At 40.6% G+C, this 22555-nt stretch overlaps 1 protein-coding gene across 1 annotated transcript in view; it reads right to left on the bottom strand.

Moving 5' to 3' along the window:
- myo15b (myosin XVB) overlaps positions 1-22555 on the bottom strand; it is a gene marked incomplete at both ends in the record, with an annotated part of 210118 nt that overhangs the window by 5329 nt on the left and 182234 nt on the right. The window contains 32 exon segments of the mRNA XM_080049005.1: positions 532-628; positions 721-798; positions 1037-1131; positions 1781-1908; positions 2334-2410; positions 2524-2600; positions 2694-2766; positions 3278-3341; positions 3684-4014; positions 4410-4521; positions 5713-5854; positions 7534-7649; positions 8165-8283; positions 9376-9451; positions 9938-9997; positions 10336-10439; positions 10921-11200; positions 11640-11730; positions 12215-12362; positions 12618-12731; positions 13241-13310; positions 14059-14280; positions 15142-15242; positions 15372-15425; positions 16214-16277; positions 16559-16626; positions 17461-17576; positions 18780-18962; positions 19081-19153; positions 20071-20240; positions 21248-21483; positions 22225-22320. Of these exon segments, the coding sequence (XP_079905131.1) occupies positions 532-628; positions 721-798; positions 1037-1131; positions 1781-1908; positions 2334-2410; positions 2524-2600; positions 2694-2766; positions 3278-3341; positions 3684-4014; positions 4410-4521; positions 5713-5854; positions 7534-7649; positions 8165-8283; positions 9376-9451; positions 9938-9997; positions 10336-10439; positions 10921-11200; positions 11640-11730; positions 12215-12362; positions 12618-12731; positions 13241-13310; positions 14059-14280; positions 15142-15242; positions 15372-15425; positions 16214-16277; positions 16559-16626; positions 17461-17576; positions 18780-18962; positions 19081-19153; positions 20071-20240; positions 21248-21483; positions 22225-22320 (3835 nt within the window).

Below are 22555 nucleotides of genomic sequence, written 5' to 3' on the forward strand. Positions count from 1 at the left end.
GGGTAAATCTTTTTTCTGGCATACTAAATAGTAGGGAGGTATGGGTATTGGAATGTAGGGCTAGTTTAAATCACCACCAGTTAATGTGTCGTTAATGTGCAGCTCTTTAAGGACACAGTTTGTAATGGTGGGGGATGCAATTTATCATTATGTTTAATTTAAAAAAAAAATAGTTTTATATCTTGTGATTTGAATTTCATTTACTTTCATAAGTTGTTTTTTTATATTAAAGCACATGGTCTGTTTCGAGACGTGTTGTATAAGTCCAGGCCACCATTGTAAAAAATAACTTGTTTCTAAAGACTTGCCTGTCCAAATAAAGGGGATATAAAAATGTAATAGAAAATATATAAAAGTTATTATTATTTGTGTAATTACATCCATTCAAATGCTATTATTGTATATGCCTCAGCAGGGCTTTTTCCATAATATTTAAAAAAAATAAAAAATCCAAAGAATGCCCCACATCTATGAGGCTTCTAACTGTCAGATTTCTATATAAATTACATACAGTATATGCGTCTGATTTACCTTGACTTCGGTTGGCAAGGATGGAGAACTCTTTGATTTCTGTGGGTTCTGAGAAGCCCATTTCTTGACAGAGCTCTGCTAGCACATCTGCTGCCACCTAGAAGAAGATACACACAAACATGATGAACAAAAGACAGTCTGCTTTGCTCACAGATATGTAGGCAGTGAATGAATGAATACATCTCTTACACTGAAGCTTCGTATCTTGACGGGGAAATCCACTCCTCCTGGCAGTGCAATAGGAACACGTTGAGATGTTTTGCCATTCTGCAAATGAAAGCCAACACACAGACACACACACACACACACACACACACACACACACACACACACACACACACACACACACACACACACACACACACACACACACACACACACACACACACACACACACACACACACAAACACAAAATCACTTCAGCTGTAAATGTAGATCGTTATTAAATGTCAGAGTTGAAATCCAACAGGAATTTTGCCAACATGAGTGCGTAGGTCAACTTGCCATAATGGCCTCCATCTCCACATGTGAGGGGATGTTACGGCGACCGCCGAAACTGAGAGATTGGTGAAGGTTATCCAGACACACACCCGCCAGCTCTGAGGACAAATATTAGATTATAAAAGAGCGTGTGCTCAAAGACCCATTATATAATACATCTGTAATAAATTGCTTTTTTCAATACAATACCTTGGCAGTGTGTCATTTTCAACGAACAACAGTCTTCCAACAGTTTCCATGGGAAAACTAGATTGGATTAAGCCACATACTGAACTTGCCACTCGAATGGTGTGTCACTTGTCTGAGTATACATGGCCTTTCAGAGAATCGGATAAATGGCCAGAGCATGGCTGACTCCGCTATGCTAGGTGGCGCTGTAGCCCTTTCAACAAGTGGTTATAGAACCACGTCCGGTTCCCTTCCGGCAACAACACTACTATTTATTACGTCGTCTCCTTCCACTTCCTTGTGAAATCCTCCGCAGGGATTCCGAGCAAGCGCAGAACGTAAACTCCGATATGCGATCCTGTATACATGCAGGTACAATGCAGACTATGAACGAGTTAGCTAGGTGTTCTTATCCGACTTTGCTTGTCCGTTAATGTGCCGATTTGTTTGCCCAAGTAGATCGGATACAGGTGTTTACATGCATTTTACAAGTCCTGTTGAAGTCTTATCCGTTTATTTACCCGATTATGCGTCTGCATGTAAACGCACTGAGTGTGTATTTCCCTGTGTTTGGTCTACCTTGGTACTGGAAGCTGTCCTGAGAGATGTCCTGCAGGTGATGGATGATGTGTGGCTGCAGAGTGCTGGAGCAGGGGAAGAACCCCGTCACCAGGCTGAGCAGCTTCCAGCCCATTGTACAGGTCTGACTGTGGAGACAACACAACAATCAGAAAAGAATCGTTAAAAAACCTGTGTTCAAAACCCCAGTCAGATTCTGTTCCCCTTATGACATCCTAAAGGGAGAAGCCACGCCCCCTCATTTCCAACCTTACTCAGAACCACCCTGAGTTCCAAATCGCATTCTTTCTGCTATTTAGTAAGGTAGAAAAAAGATATAGGATGTCCCACTTCTTGTGGTAGATTTAGTATCCTTAAAAGTACCCGGATGTCTACTAGATCTGGCCGAGATTTTTTGTTTTGGAAACAGCATCCTATTTGGGCGATTCTGACCCCCAGTCCAGTGCGCACCGGAGCTTACATATGAAAACAAACGGGGATGCGACATCAAAGCGCGATGTTATGATGAAATAAATATATAAAAGTATGTCCCAATTGTAGCATACTGACTCACTTGTTTGGGTTGTCGGTGGTTTGTTTGATGACCTGGCAGTAGATCTCATCTCTCAGCATCTCATTCTCCTTCCCTAACTGAACACAACAACTTTCCTATTAAAATCCCATCAACATTCATTTAATACCATCAATCTTAGAGAAACACAGTTAGAACTCCAAAGCTCCACTGTTTGAAATAAAACACTGACCAGTAAGATGTAGCTGAGGCAGTTTGGGTGGCTGTTATTCTTCTCCATTGGCATGTCCCCCATAAACTGCATCAGGTCTGGATGGACAAATACATAGGAAGATGAGTGAGAAACAGGGAAATAGTGGTCTTTACATCTAGTAGTATAGGGCATAATGTGAATGCACTTACTCATGAAGCACTGGACTGATAACTCATTGATATCAGGATCATTGTAGAGAATGAGGGACTCCTGTATGGGGACCTAGGTGAAAAACACAATGCAGTTTGATTTAAAAAGAAAATGTATTTAGGGTTGTATGTATTATGAAAGTACAACTGACATCAAGATCTCTTTTACAAGTTAGACCTTGGAACAAATGGCATTGACATATCTTAACAAGACAATGTATTCATCTGGTATCATGGTGGAGCATATGTTAAACATCTCAGCATCTTAGATAGCACGGCCTTATAGATCAAACACAGGTATAATGATGCCCTCTGGATGTCAGTACTGACCTCTAGAACTTTTTCATTTAACTTACTAACCATACTTACAGTGGTGAGTATGGTGGTTTTGAATGTTCTATACTATTTTTGAAAGGAGAAACAAGTTTTGTTCCAGTATAAGAATCCAATTGTGCTCTTTACTTTTTAAACGATGTGTTCAATGTGACCAGCCGCTATTAAACCAAATGCCATGTAGGACTACTGCACTATGAACGTTTACAAACCATTGGTAGGTGACGTTAAAAAGGATTGCTCTGTCTTACCTCTGTGTGTTGAACCGCCTCGGAAAAATTCCTCCCACTTGTTGGCAGACCTGTAGTCCCCACTCTTCATAGATAAATAATGGAAGCACAAAATGAGCCACGAATATTTTTTTATGAGGCCAAACTATCTGACCATAATCAAAAAACAATACGTTCGCCTCATAGCATAATTGCCTAAATCATACTTTTACTCTACATCTTCTCTATTCTACATCTACTCTACTCTACATCTACTTTTCGTTAGCCCGATACCATAATTGCTTAAGTCATATTTTAAGGGTAAAGTAGATGTAGAATAGAGTAGATGTAGAATAGAGTAGACATAGAGTAAAAGTAGAGTAGAGTAAATATGATTTAGGCAATCATGCTATGAGGCTAACACATTTCTATCATTCCTCCATCATACCTGAAGAATTTCATGGCAAAGTCAGCCATGGCTGAGAGCATCTCCATCTCGTTGACTGAGCCTTGGAGTGAACTGTGGGCAGATCTCTGGAGCGATACCGGTAGCGAGGCCTCTCCGCTGGGCTGCGCTAAATCACGGGTCTCCTTGGGTTTGAAGGTGGGAACCGGAGCCGTGCCCTTGGCTGGAGCGACTGGCCTAACACCCTTCATGCTCTTCCTCCTCTCGTCTCTCCGGTCCAGGTGGAGACAGTGGTAGTCCGGGGCGGCGGATGGCTGGGTCAGATCCCTGGAGAACAGACCAGAGCGGCCTCCCAGGGTGCCAAATAGCCAGCCTGGAGGAACCACACACACCAAAATGGGATTTGATGGAAAGGAGATTTTAATATTTATACAGCTCTGGAAAAAAAATAAGAGACCACTCCAAATGTTCAGTGGCTCTCGTTTTACTATTAATAGGCATATGTTTGAGCAGAATGAACATTTTGGTTTTATAATATAAACTACTGACAACATTTCTACCAGATTCCAGTACATTTTTTTTTATCATTAAGAGCATTTTCAATAAGTAATGTAGAGATGAAGATTGAAGAAAAATCCAGACTAGTCTTTTATTTTTTTCCCAGAGCTGTACTAATATCATTTTAATGTGGTCCGAGAAAGAGAGGTTTATATGTTACCCTATCAGAAAAAACACATGTCTAGCATCTAAATGAAGCAATGATCTCACCTATCTGTAGTCCTTCCATTGGCAGCAGTTTGATGACGTCGCCCTTACTGAAGCTCAGCAGGCTTTTGTCATCCGTCACGAAACTCTTCAAGGCAACCACATGGCCTGAGCCCTAAAGGCAGCAAAGGTAAAGATGTACAGGAGTGTAATAATGTATATGGAGCCCTAGCAAATGCATGGGGTCATATGACCAGGAGATGCTACATCAAAAAGCATCAAAGAAGATAGTGGAAGGGGTTACGCTGATTAAAGTTAGGGTAAGCAATCTAAAGATAACGTTTGCTAAACTTTTTTTCATCGTGCACACACAACGGACAGGCAGCTGATGGTGATTAGATATTTGCTGATTTTAACATAAAGTGTTGTGGATTACAATCACTTTGCCTGCGTTCCAAATCACATACTTTTCTTTTTACTACACTACATACTAAAGTACAGAAGAGTTTTAGGGCCACAGGCAGGAAAGAAAAAAAATAGATAAGGACTTTTAACCCATTGATGACTATGGCAATCTAGGATGCATGTCCTTAATGTCTGAGGGTTTTCTGAAAAAATAGTACGAATTGTCAAGTCTACCAAAACCTTAATATCTAAGCCTGTGTAGCACATAGAAACATGAAATAAAATAAATTTAAAAGTTAAGGTTCACAGGTTTTATTTAAACATGCTCCCTTAGCGCTTACAAACCAACAAATATTTCTAAAAATCGTCAAAATTAGATGAATTAGAAAATTATTAAATATTGTTAATAAATAGATGCAATGTGTTGTGTGATTTTCGTCAGTAGTCTATAGTAGACCTTGATTCTGCGCACCAAACGCCACTAACTGTTCTGTTGCCAACATAGCTGGCGTATTTTTTTTATTATTTTGTTTTATTTTTTATTTTTTATTTTTTTTGATTGACATGATTTTCGGCAAACCACACAACTTTTGGGTGGTCACGTGGTCTTAAAAAAATCAACAAAACCCACCTCATGTGTATTTGAACCAATGACAGTGCATTCTATGCTGCGAATGCCATGAAAATTAGATAAAGTAATAATGCTGCACGATGCAGCATCAGGCAGGAGAGCCAATGTGGCATCGCGCAGCAGCCGTCATCAATGGGTTAAGTCGAGAAATGTCAAGAATAAAGACGTACACTCCAAAATGCTATTGGAGTTAGTGGAGCATTTATGTATTTTCAGCATACTACAATTGACTTGCATGTATTGGGACATCCTAAATCTTTTTCTGGCATACTAAATAGTAGGGAAGTATGGGGATTAGAACGCAGGGTTAGTATGCCTCTAAAGCAGTACCTTGATGAGCTCCTGAAGGTAGAGTTGGATCATGGCAACAATCTGAGGAGCTCTGGACGACCGCAGCACCAAGGTCTCACCCTTCAGATCCAGTTTGACTTTGTCTTCAGCCTGGAGTTCACTGGACAGCAACTCTGCAAAACTACATCCATGCAGACCTGAGTTTACTTTCTGTGCAAGACGTATGAGCTGAAAGTGACTGCATCAGATTAGCATAAAAAAGAAGTAGCTTTACACTAGAACCGCCAGCGTTCTCTTTATATCTATATCCGCCACGCGGGTCAAATTGACCCATGCATTTCTAGTGTGATATAAAGTCATAAATTAGGTCCAAAACACCCTTCTGTGTTTTGGACCTCTTGTTTTATAGTCTAAGTATCTTTAAGAACACTAATCACGTTTTGTGGCGACTCAGTAATGAAACTGAAAGTAGATATAATATCGCTAATAAATGAAAACAGACGGTCAAAACACCGTCCAAATGAGCTAAAATCCTAAATACAATAAACAGTAACATGGCACACTTATTTTTAGGTAAGCTCTAATTGATTATTCATTCATTTTTTCACACGTTTACATGTTTTGCTTTCTGTCCGACTCATCAGACAGCACTCAGCTGTCTGTCAGTTGAGCTGGACGAGCCGTGGTGTGTGGAACAGCGATCTGTTCTGATCTCTCTCCACTATCAGACTCACATCACTCATTTCACTTAGTAACTCTAATGTTGTTCAGTACTTATCTTCATCTCTAATTTATTGTAAGTGTTTATGAATGACTGCACGTACAGTTGTCAGATCGCGGACCCCAAACATTGCCGTTGCCCAGCAACTTGCTCGAAAATATTTCATTTTTCTGGGTCAAATTGATTGACTGACACAATTTTAGGAAAAGTCAAAGAGTGGGGGGCTTCAATATTTTATAACAGTATAGTTATGGGCAATTGAAAGGTTCTAGTGTTAAGTATGAATAACAGACAACGCCCGTGACAGTGTTACTAGGATCACGACTTGTTCTAAAATGATGGTCACATAAAATAAGGCCAGTCCCATTTGCATGGGTGTAAATAATTGAATATTCTAAAATTCTGTGCGAAATTAGCAAATAAGCCTTGTTGCAAATACCACCAAATTCACAAAGACCAACACTGATTGCCACAGGCAGTTATAGTGTTGCTATTTGCTCCACTTGTGGACCAAGTACTATCTTGACGCTATTTCTCTCTCTCTTCAAAGTTTGTGAGCTTTAAATTATATTGAATTGATGGGGGGAAATCTACAGTTAGGGGGAAGTGGCAAAAGTGAGTACACCCCTCACATTTCTTCAAATATTTCATTATATCTTTTCATGGGACAACACTGAAGAAATGACACTTTGATATTATGTAAAGTAGTCAGTGTACAGCTTGTATAACAAAATGTATTGTTCCCTCAAAATAACTCGACACACAGCCATTAATGTCTAAACTGCTGGCAACAAAAGTGAGTACACCCCTAAGTGAAAATGTCCGAATTGGGCCCAAAGTGTCAATATTTTGTGTGGCCACCATTATTTTCCGTGACTTCCTTAACCCTCTTGGGCATGGAGTTCACCAGAGCTTCACAGGAATTTGAAGTGAAACCGTTCCGATGGAGCTCAGTATTCTTCTATAAGGACTGAACATGAACCAACCAAAAGTGTGTACATTTAGGAAGATGAAATACAAATATGGAACAGAACATTGTGATGAACATTATCAATTATAAAAGAAAAAGTATAGATCCACTGGATGAATCTGAAGTAGATTCTGCCCTGTATTTGTATTATGAATGCTGCCTTGTCTACCTGTAGCTCTTGAGCAGGCGGAGGTGTTGGGGGTTGATGCCCGACGCTCTGACCATCTTCAGGAGACGGAAGCCACGATGAGACACACCCAGCACCTGAGCATCACCACCGTCCGACTGCAGCAAACACATCCATAGAGGGGGGTTTTTCATTTTGAATGCTCATAAGTGGTTAGGTCTGGCAATGAATCAGTGCGTTTCCATGGGACACTGGCAGCTAGATTGGATTAAGCCATATACCACTCGAACGGACCGCGTGCTAGGTGGCGCTGTAGCCCTTTCAACAAGTGGTCATAGAGCCACGTCCGGTTCCTTTCTGGCAACACTACTATTTATTATGTCGTCTCCTTCCACTTCCTCGTGAAATCCCTGCAGGGATTTTCGAGCAAGCGAAGAACGCAAACTACGGTGTGCAATATGCGATCCTGTATACATGCAGATAGAATGCCGACTATGAACAGGTCATCTAGATATTCTTATCCGACTTTGCTTGTCCGTTAATGTGCCGATTTGTGTGCGAAGTAGATCGGATAAAGGTGTTTACATGCATTTGACAAGTCTTATTCGTTCGTTTATTTACCCGATTATGAGTCTGCATGTAAATGCACTGAATGACCCTGTGTCATACTGACCTTGACAGGGAACAGGCGGGTGAAGTAGTTCTCCCAGTTGTCTCGAGCAGCGATGACGATTCTCTTCTTCATGCTGTCGTTCTGGATGGTGCTGATAGTCGTTCCCACGTTGAAATTGGCTACAGAGGACAAATGGTCAAAAATGGGATAATGGTCAGAAAACTAATGCAGAAGCAAATCTGAAGACAGGATACATAGCATTCATATAGTGATTCTATGAGCATCGCTTTGAAATATCTAGACTTGACTTGTCAATGACTTAAGGTGAGACACTGCAGGTGAATAGGATACACATTTTGACTAATAGATATCATCATTACTGACATTACAACAATTCTTTTTTTGGACTTTATATTTTTGAATAAGTCTGAATATGAACATTTGGCAATATACAAGTAATTGTGCATACATCTGCATCTTTTTAAGAAAAACCATCAAATCTAGATTTTGGATAAAGCCAGGGTTAAAATCTTTTTATAATTTTTACAACCTATTAGAGTAATCAGTTTTTGCCACACAGCTTTTAGATACAACCTTTTAAAATGTCATATATAAAAAATACTATGTACATGTCTAAAAAAAAATTCAAATATTTGTGTTATAACCTTTAGAATAGTGCAAAAAGGGATTATGGAGAGTTAGTTGATGTAAATTCAATAGAAGTTGAGATGTTTGTTTCAGAGTATTGAAAAATACTAATGTTGAGATAATGGCCGTTAAAGATGGTTGTATAGTAGAAAAATACATACATACATACATGCAAACAGACAAGGTTTAGTCAAATAAAGAGATTAACTGGTCATTTTGGACCATTTATTTCTACTCGTATGAAAGAATACAAGGTTTTTGCCTGCTGTGTCTCGCCTTAAGCATGAAACAAAAACATACCCTGCGTTCCAAATCACATACTCTTTTACTTTTTACTACACTACATACTAAAGTACAGAACAGTTTTAGGGCCACAGGAGAGAAAAAAAATCAGATAAGGACGATTTCTTTTTCATTATTTTGAGAAATGAGAGAAAAGAATAAAGATGAATACTCCAAAATGCTATTGTAGTTAGTGGCATTTATGTATTCTCAGCATACTACAATTGACGTGCATGTATTGGGACATCCTGAATATTTTTCTAGCGTACTTAATAGTAGGGAAGTATGGGGATTGGAACGCAGGGATATTCTTCATCACAATGTGTCAAAGCTCAACTAACCCAGCAGGTCCTTCATCTTTCTCCTCTCCTCTCTGCTGATCCGCACACAGCTGTCGGAGTAGGTGTCTCTCATGATCTGAAAACACATCACACAATGACAATTAAGAGTTGGAAGAGTTGGAAGTGCCCCTGATAATGCAACGGAGACAATGAACACTATACTCTGTGGTTAGTGTGTCAACTAGACTTATATTATCTCTCAAAACTGAAGGTTCAGCATCAATCATTATCTGTTTGTTTGTTGGTGTGTGGAAAAAACTACAATGAATATACAGCTCCGGAAAAAATCAAGAGACCACCCCAAATGCTCAGTGTCTCTTGTTTTACTATTTAGAGGGTTATGTTTGAGTAAAATGAAACTTTTGATTTTATAATATAAACTACTGACAGCATTTCTACCAAATTCACAATAAAAATATTGTCATTAAGAGCATTTCCGTGAAGTAATGTAATGTAGAGATGAAGATTGAAGAACAGTCCAGACTGGTCTCTTAATTTTTTTCCGGGGCTGTATGTTGAAAGGTTCAGCATCAGGTACAACACATACTGTAAAAATACTCACTTGCTCACATAACAGATTGAGGATGTAGGGCTTGTTGAACATCTCCCTGGGGTAAAACACCTATAATGAGAAATGTAGGTCAGTGCTAGAACCTTTCCAGTTGATATCTCCCAGTGTCTGACATTATAGATGAGTCCAATGCACACAGAGTCTGTACACAGCTGCATTTCAACATCGGAACTCAAGTTTTGAATTGCTAATTCTAATATTAATGCTCTTAAAATTAAAATGTATTTCATGTATTTTATTTTTGATCAGAGGTGTCAGTCCATTATCCGATACGTAGATTGCAGCCATATCGACCTGATAGCGATATTGGATCCGATCGGCCCCATCCCTATTTGATATTCTTTTTTTTTTAGATGCACCTGTACTGTGTGTTTCTTTTGGTATCTTACTTCTTTTCTCAGGAACAGTTTCCCTGGCATTTTGGAGAGGGAGAAGTAAACTCCGGCAGAGAATCGGAAAAGCTGCGAGCAAGTGCCCTCGTCTGGCATCACATCTGTAGTCAACAAACAACAACAACATGCAGGTCACTGACATGGACATCCTCACATTGGACACTGGGTTGAATGCTGGCTTGCAACATTGGTCAGTTATTACAGGCATTTTCCAGTCTCACGCGAGGCCCTTGTAAGGTGGAGTCAGCGAATCTGTAAAACGCTTGTTGTCAAAATCAATTTTTGTCAAAATCAGTGAATATCTCCTCTACAATCCGCAACCTGTCCGTACTGTGTCTGAGCTGAAGAAGAAATCCAGTGTTAATACACAGCATAGGCTCTGTAAACAGGCATGTTGCTGGCTACAGTGGGCCTTTTCTTTCAGACACACAGTACTGACGGGTAGCGGGATCATGAGGAGACATCCACTCATTTTGCCAAAATATTATTTTGACAACACGCATTCTCCAGAATCGCTGACTCCACCTTTTATGCACCCAATCTAAATGTAGAGAGAACAAGACATGGGAGAAAGACACCCACTGAGAGACGGGGCAGCCATGGACGGTGGGTCCGGGATGTGCTGCTGTAGGACGGGGGCTGGGTGTAGGGGAGGCGCGGGGGACTCTGGGGGAACGGGCGAAGGGTTGCGTGAGCGGCTGAACATGTCCTCCAGGGAGCGCTGCTTCTCCCTCATGCTGTTGGAGACCACGCGGGGGCCAGTGGAGGGAGGGGAGGGCGGGGGAGAGGGGGGCCGGGGGGCAGGAGGAGGACGCTGCTCCCTCCAAGGCTTGGCCGCTGGCGGAGGGGGCACCCACTCTTTCTGCAAGCAAGCAGGTAAAAAGGTGAAGCTGTAGCGTGTAAACCAGGTAACACTTTACAATGGGTACATTCATTATGCTTAGTTAATGATATTAACGGTTAGGTAATGCGTAGTGAATGCGTATTAGGCATTAACTGTTGATGCATATTTATTTAAGGTTAGTTAATGCTTGGTTAACCATAAACTATGCTTAGTTAACTAATGCTGAGTTAAGCATTAACTAAGCATAACTTTTACTAAATGCTTAGTTTATGCTTAGTAAACTTTAAGCATGTTAGTTAATGCTTAGTTAATGCCTATTAAGCATTAATGAAACATTAAGTCACAGTTAATTACCGTAAACTTTAAAAATATAACTTTTACTCTTCTGGTGATATTTAGATGTATTTTTTTTCGTAATGTTGTTTATGCAGTATGCCTTTAGAGAACCAATCCTTACCTTCTTTGGTGACCCTGGTCCTCTGTATCTGAGTTTGGCCAGAGCTTCCTCTTTAGGGTCGTTCGTCTTCACAAAACTGCGTGCAGGAGGTCTGTGAAGAGGATAAAAACAGTGCATCACAAACATAGATTATTTCCAGTGAATGAAGCCATTGCTGAATCAATTAACTCAAATAACTCCTCATATATATTATGTGTGTGAATGTATTTGACCAATCAATGTACCTTTTCTCAACTCTTGGCCCAATAAAACATTTTGGTTTGTTTGTTGACGAGCTAAGAATAGATCTTTGATGAATAAAACTATTGTGGTGGTGGGGTAACACGGATATTCGAAATGCAGGAAAAATGTTTTTCCCCTTAATCGTGCAGTGGTGTAGGGTCTTTGTTGTAGATTATTATTACGTTGAACACACATTAGAAACACACAGACACTTGTAGTGGAGACAATACATAGGCAACACCGTACAATATAAACCAAATGAAAACGGAAAAAAATAACTAGAGGAATTTTCAGTTGTTCCGTTTTATTGGGCAGTAAGTATAGACCTCACAGGGAGCAGCATTGACACCGACCTGACAGGCTCAAAGGGCTTGGCTTCTGTTTGGGGTCGGCTGTTGAACTGTTGGATGATTTCTCTGATGCTGGAAGTGGGTACGGCCTCAGGCTTGTTGAAAGGTTCTACTTTAGGAGGGTCCGCTTCTTTGGCAGGGGGGCGCTTCACTGTGGGACAGTAGAGACACAAACCTTACCCCCCAAGCTCCCCATACAAAAGCTTTTCTAAATAACTAGTTTGTATCTTGTCACACGGCATTAATGTGAAGGACAATGAGGCGTCTATAGAAAAGAGTTTTTTTTTCTTGAGCCCCTGTGAATTGTGATCTACAAATTATGTAACAGTGTAAAAGGGTACAGATGTCCTAAATATTTAGAGAGTCCCAAGAAATATGAAGTAGCCCTTGTTTCATGTTTTTTTACCCTCTGGCTTGGGTGCTGTTGGTGGGGGTGATGGAGCAGGTGGAGGTGTGGATCCTTGCTGGTGTCTAGGTGGGCTGGAGGGGGCCGGACGAGACTTTGGAGTTTTGGATTGACCTTGGGGGAATGAGGACAGTAAAAGGAGAGGGGTATGGAAGACTGGGTTCACAGAGTTGCATAATTACAGTTATAGCCCCTCCACGCTGTTAAGGCGAGACACTGCAGACAGAAACATTGTTTTTTTCAAACACTGGTCAATTTTGAGATGTATGTTTTGCTTCCATAACCTCCTTTCATAATAGTATAAATAAATGCCAAATGTTCATATTTATTCAAATATTTCTGAAAAAATTGTATTCAAAAAATAATTGTTTAATATGAATAATACTGGCAAAGTTTCAGTATGACATCTATACGTTAAAAATTGTACCCTATTCACTTGCAGTATCACACCCGGCAATGAAACAATGGGCAAGAATCTATTCCCTTGTGTTTGTCCATGTGCTCCAAAGTCAGATATACAGTACAAGGAGGGGATGAAGTGTAGTTTGAAGGTTTGAAAGATAGTTTGTCAAAAAGAAGGCAATACTTGTAAATGCTAATGGTTCCTCGTCAGCTTGACTCACCAATCTTCTGGAAGTATTTCTTCTTCTCTCCGAAAGACTGCAGGTCCTCTGGATCCACTTCACTTTCTGGCTGTGGAGGAAATGAATACAGGCAACCAAGCATGTCACAATAAACAAGGATGAAACAGACCGAGCCATGTGTTTGAGTGCCTTATGCGACCACATATCTGGAACAAATTCCCAGAAAACTTGAGGTCTGCTGCAACTCTCAGCTCTTTGAAATCAAGTCTGAAGACTTTTCTGTTTCCATTTTAACCTGCAATTTTATTCTCTTTAAATGTTCTATTTCTATTCATTAGCTTTTAAATGTTTTATTTCTATTCATTCACTTTTCTAATGTGTATTATGTATTTTAATCTTGCCCCTGTAAAGCACTTTGAATGATGTTGAGTCTGAATTGTGCTAGATAAATACACTCGCCTTGCCTTGCCTTACATTCAGGGCATGAGGTGGCAGTTGTCTTGTGTTTTTCTTCTATGATCAACACATCTAGTCTAGATCCAGCAAGCAATGAGTTTATCCCTGTATTCATTCATCCAAAGCCTGATATATGTACCTTAAATGTTTCCCAATAACTATTACAAACACATCGATGAGCCACTCCATTGCAGTGGGTAAAATGTTTGTTTTACCCATTTATTTTAAAGTATACATAAATTCTAGTTTATTTTAAATCAATCCCATATAGAACGTCCTGCTTCTCACAAGAGGGATTTGGAATCATAACTGCATTTTTCTGAGCTGTTTGTAAAGATGTATGTCCTGAAAGCAGCAATGGACTACACTATATGAATGAATACTCCATCCAGACATTATACCTGTGGTTCATGGTGCCTGTAGCTAGACTTGCTTTTAGCCGCGCGTGCTCTGGTCCTGGCAGGTGGGGGTGAGGTAGATCGAGGGGAGGGTGAGCGGGAGTGGTTCCTGGAGCGTCGGTCAGACCTCCGCCTGTGTCTCCTCTCCTCCTCCTCCTGCTTCCTCTGCTGATCCTGGGTCTGCTGCTGGGACATACTCATGGCCTGCATGGTCATCTGCTGGGCCTGGGGACAGTGGACAGGCAGGGGGCGGAGGTTGGTAGGAGGGAAGGTAGACGATCCCTGCGTTCCCAATCGCATACTTTCTACTATTTAGTATGGTAGAAAAAAGGTTTAGGATGTCCCGATTCTTGTGGCCAGATTTAGGATGGTTAGAAAGACACGGATGTCTACTACATCCGGCAAAGATTTTTAGTGTTGAAAACAGCATGCTATTTGTGCGATTCTGACCCATAATCCAGTGTGAACCTGAAGTGACGTCACATCAATGGAGCCTCCAAAAGAAAACAAACGGGGATGCGACGGATATAAAAGCAAGAGGAAAGATCAAGGCGCAATGTTATGATGAAATAAATAAGTAAAAGTATTTCCCAATAGTATGCCTACTGCATCCTAACTAGATTATTTATATCGTCGGATATAGAATAGAAAAAAGAAAGAGTATGCGATTCGGAACAAAGGGGTGGTTTGTATGAAATAGAATTAGCGTCTGGTGGTTATATTCCTCCGTTAGGCAAACAATTGCTGACTGCTGAAAGCCCAGTGGTGGTAGGCAAAGCTTTAAAGAATGTAAAGCCCCAAATAAGCTACAATATGTTACAAGGGTCACTGCCACATTCACAATATGTAAGGTCACAGTTACCTTGGACCTCCAAAATATATCAGTTCATCCTTGAATGAGAGTGGACATTTGTACAAAGTTTGAAGAAAAAATCCCTTACAGCGTTCTTCAGAGATTGTGCTCACCAGACAGAAGGACATAATTCTTCCAGCCTTTGGCAAATCGCCGGCGCAGAGGAATACAAATTGACCATCATGCTATAGAATAGAATGCTGAATCAGTGTGTGTGTGTGTGTCTGTCTCACCATGAGAAAGGCCTGTTGATTGATGAGGGCCTGTTGGGATGCAGCCACCTGCATGGGGTTAGGGGCAGGCGGGGCCATGGCAGCCTGAGGCATCATCATTGCTGTGTATGCAGATGACATACTGTTTTTTCAGGTTGAAATAATCAGCAACATTTGAATCACTCATAAACTCTGCACTTAATTGCTTCCATACATAACTAACTCTATGGAACATTTTGAATTGCATTTACCTGGCATGGTTGGCATCATGGGAGTTCCACCATAGCCGGGCATTGCAGGCATTCCTGTGCAGAGGCAGGGCCGTAACAGAAAGATTAGAAACACAAGAAACACACACACACACGCACACACGCGCACACACACACACACACACACACACACACACACACACACACACACACACACACACACACACTCACACTCACACACACACGTAACATCTTTGTTTTCTGCCACTTTTATGTTGATATTAAATGGATTCCAAACCTGAGAACCGTTTCTGCAACAGAACACAAAAAGCTTATTTGTAGGTTGAGACAAATTGACCTTCTCACTTACCCATAGGATAGGTTGGCATCATAGGTATGCCTGAAAAACAGAGCCATGATTTATACCATATATGATGTTCGGAAATTCCCAATGATACTGTACAATGGAACCTAACATCAAATGTAAAGCTTAACTATAAAGTCTGCATTTGTCCAATAAAAGACTTTAATGTATGCTTTTGTAGCTAATATTACTAAAGTGTTTGAGGTCAATATTGTGTGTGTATGTGAACAATAGCACACATGCAAATAAAATGCAAAAATAGAGTCATAACTAACTGTTTTCTATGGAATGATTTCTCAACCAATACAATTAGGTTCTCGAAAAAGCTCTTTTCTCAAAACGTAGATTCCAAAATAAGGAAAAAATATATACAATGTGTGTGAATGGGTGAAAATGATGTTTTATTGGCAAAAATTATGTTTAGATTATGTTCCAAATATATAAGATTTATATTTATATAATGCGACTTTACAGTGCTATTATAATCCACATTTAGTGAGCAGAGATCCAGTTTTCCTACCATTTCCATACATCCCACCCGCTCCTCTCATCCTGCGGTTTAGCATGGCTACTCTTTCCATGTCCTACATAGACACACACACACACACACACACACACACACACACACACGCACACACACACACACACACACACACACACACAGGCAGCAGGAAACAAAAAACAGTGACTTCCCTCACACAGTAACAAGATACTGTAGAACCAGAGCCACACAATCCAACAGCATGCTCAACACATCAATATGGCGTACAACTTTAACGCTTTTGAGGAACAGGCAAACAGACAGAACCTCTCCAATAAAAACAGACAAATTTAATTATGAAATAAAATGTATGACATCACTCACTGGAGGTCCTTGGTCCAGTACAGGGTCAAACAGGTCATCAACGTAGGCATCCATCTGTCGACGGCGGCCTGCAAGGATTTCAATTGTGTGTGAACCAACAAGAAAAAACGTATGAAAACTATTGCTGATGCAATCGCACATTTCAATCAGTCTGAATCGCCATTTTGTTTCAGTTTCTCGATATTTATGGTCTAATTCAATTCCAAACCGACAGCTGTTCTTTCAGAAAACTAGCTCTGTCAAACTCAATGTATACTACTGATCCTGTAAGGCACCAAACAGCACACAAACAAGGTTAGTGCATACTGTATCTAGTCAACATAGTAAAGGGTGTTGATGCTATGGAGCCAGATATTGTTCTTAGAAGTTCACCTGTCTGTCAGTTGACCAGAAATTGGACGTCAGCTGAATGCTAAATGTCACGGATGTGTTAATAGGCAACTGTTTGCTAAATTGTTTTGACATTGCTTGTTACACCCCGTAAAGTGGCTGAACAATCGGTTAATAGGTTTAACATTTCTTCAAAGCAAGAAATGTCACCATTGATATTGTTGTTATTATATTTACAACAACCTCATTCAAATCATTTGGCTAGGTTAAGTTGTTGTGTGCATTGTGCTTTGGTTAGTTTGTAATGAAGCCTTGGGTTTGGACGGTGAAAAGTAACTTGATTACATCTATGCCTGAGTTCCAAACAGATTTAGTTACATGACCTTGATTGTCAGCCAAGTGAGAGCACACTCATTTGGAACACAATCAAATGAAAGTGAATCTAGTCAAATCCATGCATGGGTAGAAGCCTATGGAGAAGCCTTCAATTTGAGAACAAACAACACATTTATCCTTACTGGACAACTATATTTGTAGCCTACACCTTGCCCCTTCACAATTTAGAGTGTAACACCTACCTTCTTGAGGGTAATCTCTTCCCCAGGAGCTTGCCTCAAAAGCAGGCAGCCCAGGAGCTTGCATGGGAGGGGCTGGAGGGATAAAATCATCCAGATCAGTAGTTGGCATCCTGGGGGAGAGACAGGAGAGATACAGAGATGGACACTGGGCTGGCAAATCCTTGAGAGGAATAGTTCAACATTTGACATTTTTAGCTTTTTGCCTCAGTCTTTGGCTCAAGAAAAGGCGACAGAAACCGTTCCCGTAACTGTACGTGCAGTTTTCGATTTAGAAATGGGCAAAGGACGCTCATCCATAGCTTAGCTCAAACACTGGTAGTCAAGGGGAGCAGGTAAACTTTACAACAATAATCAACACTCCTGTGTGCTTGTTGGGACCAAGCCCCAACCTCAGCGATTTTTACCAGCATCCAATAAGGAAGTGACCACAACTGTAGTAACCAGGAAGTGCCACTGGGGGGTGATGCCAAGACCGAGCAGTTTTTCTTTGACTCACTTGTTAGATAGGCCGTTTTCAAAGTCTTATTAAACCTATTTACAGCCTGGGCCACAAAACCATTTTAGTTTGTATGTTTAGGTCTTATCTCCATGACAACACTGAGGGGGGTGAATTTTTTTGGACCACGCTAGTTTTTATTTTATCTGAGGTTAAAATGTATTGGCGCGATCTCTTGAGTGACAGCTCTTCGCCCGTTGTCCCTCACTTTGCCTCAGAGGTATACGTCAGCTATCTCCCTCCCCCCGACGTGAGGCGGAGTAAAAATCTCACAAAGTGGTGACGCGCACAAACCAGGATTATTGGATGCCGTGTGAATAACTGAGGTCAGCCCGGATGCTACATCCATATTATTTACTATCTATGGTTGGGACTTGCTTATTTACCATGTTATGTTGCGCTCTATATTTTTACATTACACTATACAAATACAAACTTTACCCTCATGGGCACTTCCTGGTTTATTTAACTGTATGAATTTGATTCTAAAATGACATAATGTCAAAAATATAGAGCGCAACATAATGTGGTAAATAAACAAGTCCCAACAAGCACACAGGAGTGTTTAGTGATGTTGTAAAGTTTATCTTTTGACCTGCTCCCTTTGAATACCAGTATTTGAGCAAAGATAACCTGCCCATTTCTAAATCAAAAATTCACGCACAGTAACAGGAACGGTTTCTGACACCTTTCCTTGAGCCAGAGAGTGAGGCAAAAAACTTTAAAAAATTTTAAATGTTGAACTATTCTTTTATATCTGTCCTGGATTGCCTCCCCCCACCCCCCCAACAACCACCCCACTGGTTGACTGCCGTACCTGTCTGTCTGGCTGCTGAACAGGTAGTCAGAGTACGAAGAGGAGGGAGTCCCCGGTGGTGGCAGCTCCTCGGCTTCAGCTCCAGCCAGGAGATCCAGGACATAGTCTGAGCCCACCAGGTCAGACCAGCCTTCATCAGTCAGCAGAGACACCGACCAGCCCTGTGTCGACTCAGACACACCTCTATAATACACCGACACACAGCGGAGGAATGTAAATTGTTACATGCAACAGGATAAACCAAGAAATATGCACATGTAAAAATAAAAAAAATGAATGAGTGAGTGGAGGTGAGCACTACCTGAAATGGAGAAGCCACGAGGCCAGCTGCTCTCCAGTGGTCCATGACTCCACTTCAGTTGAAAGCTTCTCATCTGGGGAAAGACAGGCAGTGGCTCATTATGAGTTTATAACAGCAGAGAAGCTCACAAAGGAGCAGCAAATAACATAAAAGTGTTTCTTTCACCATTATGCAAAATAATTTAAGGCTTAACATAGTTTTTTCAGGCAATGGTCAATTTTGAGATTTTTGTCTATTTTGCTTCCATAACATGTCTTCTTTCATACTAGTATAAATCAAAGTTCCAAAAAATACATGTAGGGGTTTATTTACATAAACCTGGTCTGTTTGTGTCCGTGTATTTTCGGACTCTAAGGCTCAAGAAAAAGGTGACAGAAACTGTTCCTCAAACTGTTCCCGCATTTTTGATTTAGCAACGGGCAAAGGTCGCTCATCCAGGTTAGCTTAGCTCAAACACTGGTAGTCATGGGGATCAAGTAAAAATATAAACTTTACGTTATCATTAAATGCTCCTGTGTGCTTGTTCAGACTTGTTTATTTACCATGTTAAGTTGCACACTATATTTTTACACGTTATGTCATTTTAGAATCAAATACATACACGACTGTCACAGGCACTTCCTGGTTTCCTTCCAGTATGTATTTTTAAATGACCTAACGTGTACAAATATAGAATACAACATAAAGTGGTAAATGAACAAGTCCCAAAAAGCACACAATGGAAACACAACATTTCTACATCAAAAATGCACGCACAGTTACAGGAAAGGTTTCTGTCGCCTTTTCTTGAGCCGAAGAGTGAGGCGAAAAGCAAACAATTCAAAATGATGAACTATTCCTTTGAATTTGCATATTTATTAAAAAAAAATTCAGAAGAAATTGTAAGACAAAAAGTAATTGTTTTAATGTTGATGATATCTCTAAGTTACCATTTTTAACCCTTTCACCTGCTTCAGTGTCTCGCCTTACAGTAACTCAATTCAATCTCACCGTTGAAAGTGTGAACATCCAGCAGCATGGTGCCCTTCCTCTGGTTGGTGGTCCACTCTAGCTGGGTGGGGGGGTAGATGCGGGTGGCTGGGCCTGGCAGCTGTAGTGATGTTAGCAGTTTGTGTTGGCACAATGAGCGGTATTCACCTGGACCCCGGTCGGACACATACCTGCACAGGAAATACAGACAGATAAGTTGAATCCGTTTATACCCATCCCGTTTAGAAATTACATAAGCTACGGTGGCCTTCAAGGACAAGAAGGAAATACAGATGGCATCATCCAACAGCTGGATTTCCCCGGGACGCCCACTATATATAAGGCTGTTACGTTTGTGCGTTCTGTGCTACTGTAGAAACATGGCGGTGCAACATGGCGGCCTCAGCGGCCTGCTCCTATGTAGACATTAAAAGGCTAATTCTAAGGTAATAAAAGATTCAACAACTTCTATTTTCAAGCAATTATACACTAATTAAAACTTACATAATTTTTTACCAAGTCTGTTCTGAAAAAATGCCAATTCCCTCTACACAATGTAAGTAAGAATAGCCATGGAAGGGATTGACTTAAAGCTACACTTGTCATTAGAGTTTTTAGGGGGTGTTTCCTCATCCGAAATTAGGGTCAAAGCACAGAGGGTGCCTTCATGGTGAAGAGATTGTTAAGCCCCCTATCTTGGGCTAGATAACTAAAACTGACTTGATATGGCATTGTATATACCCTAAACCAACCCCCTTCCCATTGTCCCCAAGAACTCTGGACTAAGAACTCTGAACCAAGAACTCTTAATCTATTCAATACATCAAAATGCCTTAAAATGTACATCCAGTTGATTGCATATTGCACATTGTAAATAATTTTTCATCACATTGCACATTTCAATTTAACTTATCTACTTTTTACTTTCTATTCTATTTTATACTGTTTTATATTGCACAGAAAATTCCATTGCACTACTTAGTATTTAGAATTTATCTTGTGTAAATATTGTCTATGTTTATCTTGTTTATCTCATTTAACTCTATATTTTTTTATATAACTGCACTGTGGGCCAGAGATAAATGCCGTTTTGATTCTGATGTATGTCTTACATATATCAGAACTGACAATAAAATACTTTGACTTTGACTTGACTTGACTGTTGGTGGCAGAAGGCCGACCAAAAGGCAGGACCTACTTGAGCAGGGGTTTGTCCAGTGTTGGTGAGGGTGTGAAGGCGCTGAGGCAGCATGCCAGCAGCAGCCAGCCTCTCAGGCTGCTGTAGTCCTCCTGAAGGCCCCATGTGTGGTACACCAACTGGGCCAGGATCTCGTCCCTCAAGGCCGCCCGGCTCTGACCCTTCTCCACTATGTAGTTACTCAGCATCTGCTCCTGCCAGCTGCTGAGGTCTGACTCACCTGTAAACCTCATGATCTGATGAAAAACAGATTAAAAGGTCACATATCGTTAGCCTCATAGCATAATTGCCTAAATCCTATTTACTCTACTCTATTCTACATCTACTTTTCGTTAGCCTAATAGCATAATTGCCTAAGTCATATTTTAAGGGTTATAGAGTAGGGTAAAGTAGATGTAGAGTAGAGTAGATGTAGAATAGAGTAGATGTAGAGTAAATATGATTTGGGCAATTATGCTATGAGGCTAACAATATTATTTAAATTCAAACTTGTAATTTGGGTTTTCTACTAGAAACTGTTTTCATGGTGTGTTGTACCAAACTACCCTTTATATTTTTCTATTAAACTGCAATACCAGGCTTGGCCAGTGGGCACTGCTGGATTGCGGAAGCAGGCACTATTCCTTGGGGCCTGGTTTCAATATAACTTGCCAGTTAGAATCAGGTTTATCTGCTGGTTTTGGTTTATCACAGGTGCTAAGTGCTAAATTAGGATGGTAATGAGGGGTTGTGACTTCTCCCCTTATGATGTCATAAGGGGAGATAGATCTAACTGGGACTTTTTTTAAACAAGTTTCCAGAAAGGTGAAGGTAAGAAAAAGAGAGAGGGTTGTCTTTTCTCATACTTTGTGAGTCACACTTTGGACCCGTATTAATGTTGAAAAAAAACATGATGAAGTGCATTTTGTGTAATAGGGGACCTTTAAAAAAGTAATACAATGTGATCTAATATACTAGATCTAGTTACTGTAACATACTAGTTTGTAAATCTCCAGGGCAGTTCTGGCGTCTTCAGGCTCCAGAGAGGTGAGGGGGCTCTGGAGGGGGCGTCCCTGAGGCTGCTGCCATGTATCCTGGGGAGGACACAAAATAAGGCTTGGATGACTCTGTACATAATATGAGTATTTTCAAGGAATAATATAACTTTTGATATCAATTTATTTCAGGATCCAGTTCTTGAAATTCATGTGCGGAGATGATTTCTCATTATATTTCAGCCCAAAGAAAACTGTGTACACACACACACACACACACACACACACACACACACACACACACACACACACACACTACCGCACACACATACAT

This window comes from Ammodytes marinus (genome assembly GCF_949987685.1).
Source record: "Ammodytes marinus genome assembly, chromosome: 20".
Lineage (NCBI taxonomy): Eukaryota > Metazoa > Chordata > Actinopteri > Uranoscopiformes > Ammodytidae > Ammodytes > Ammodytes marinus.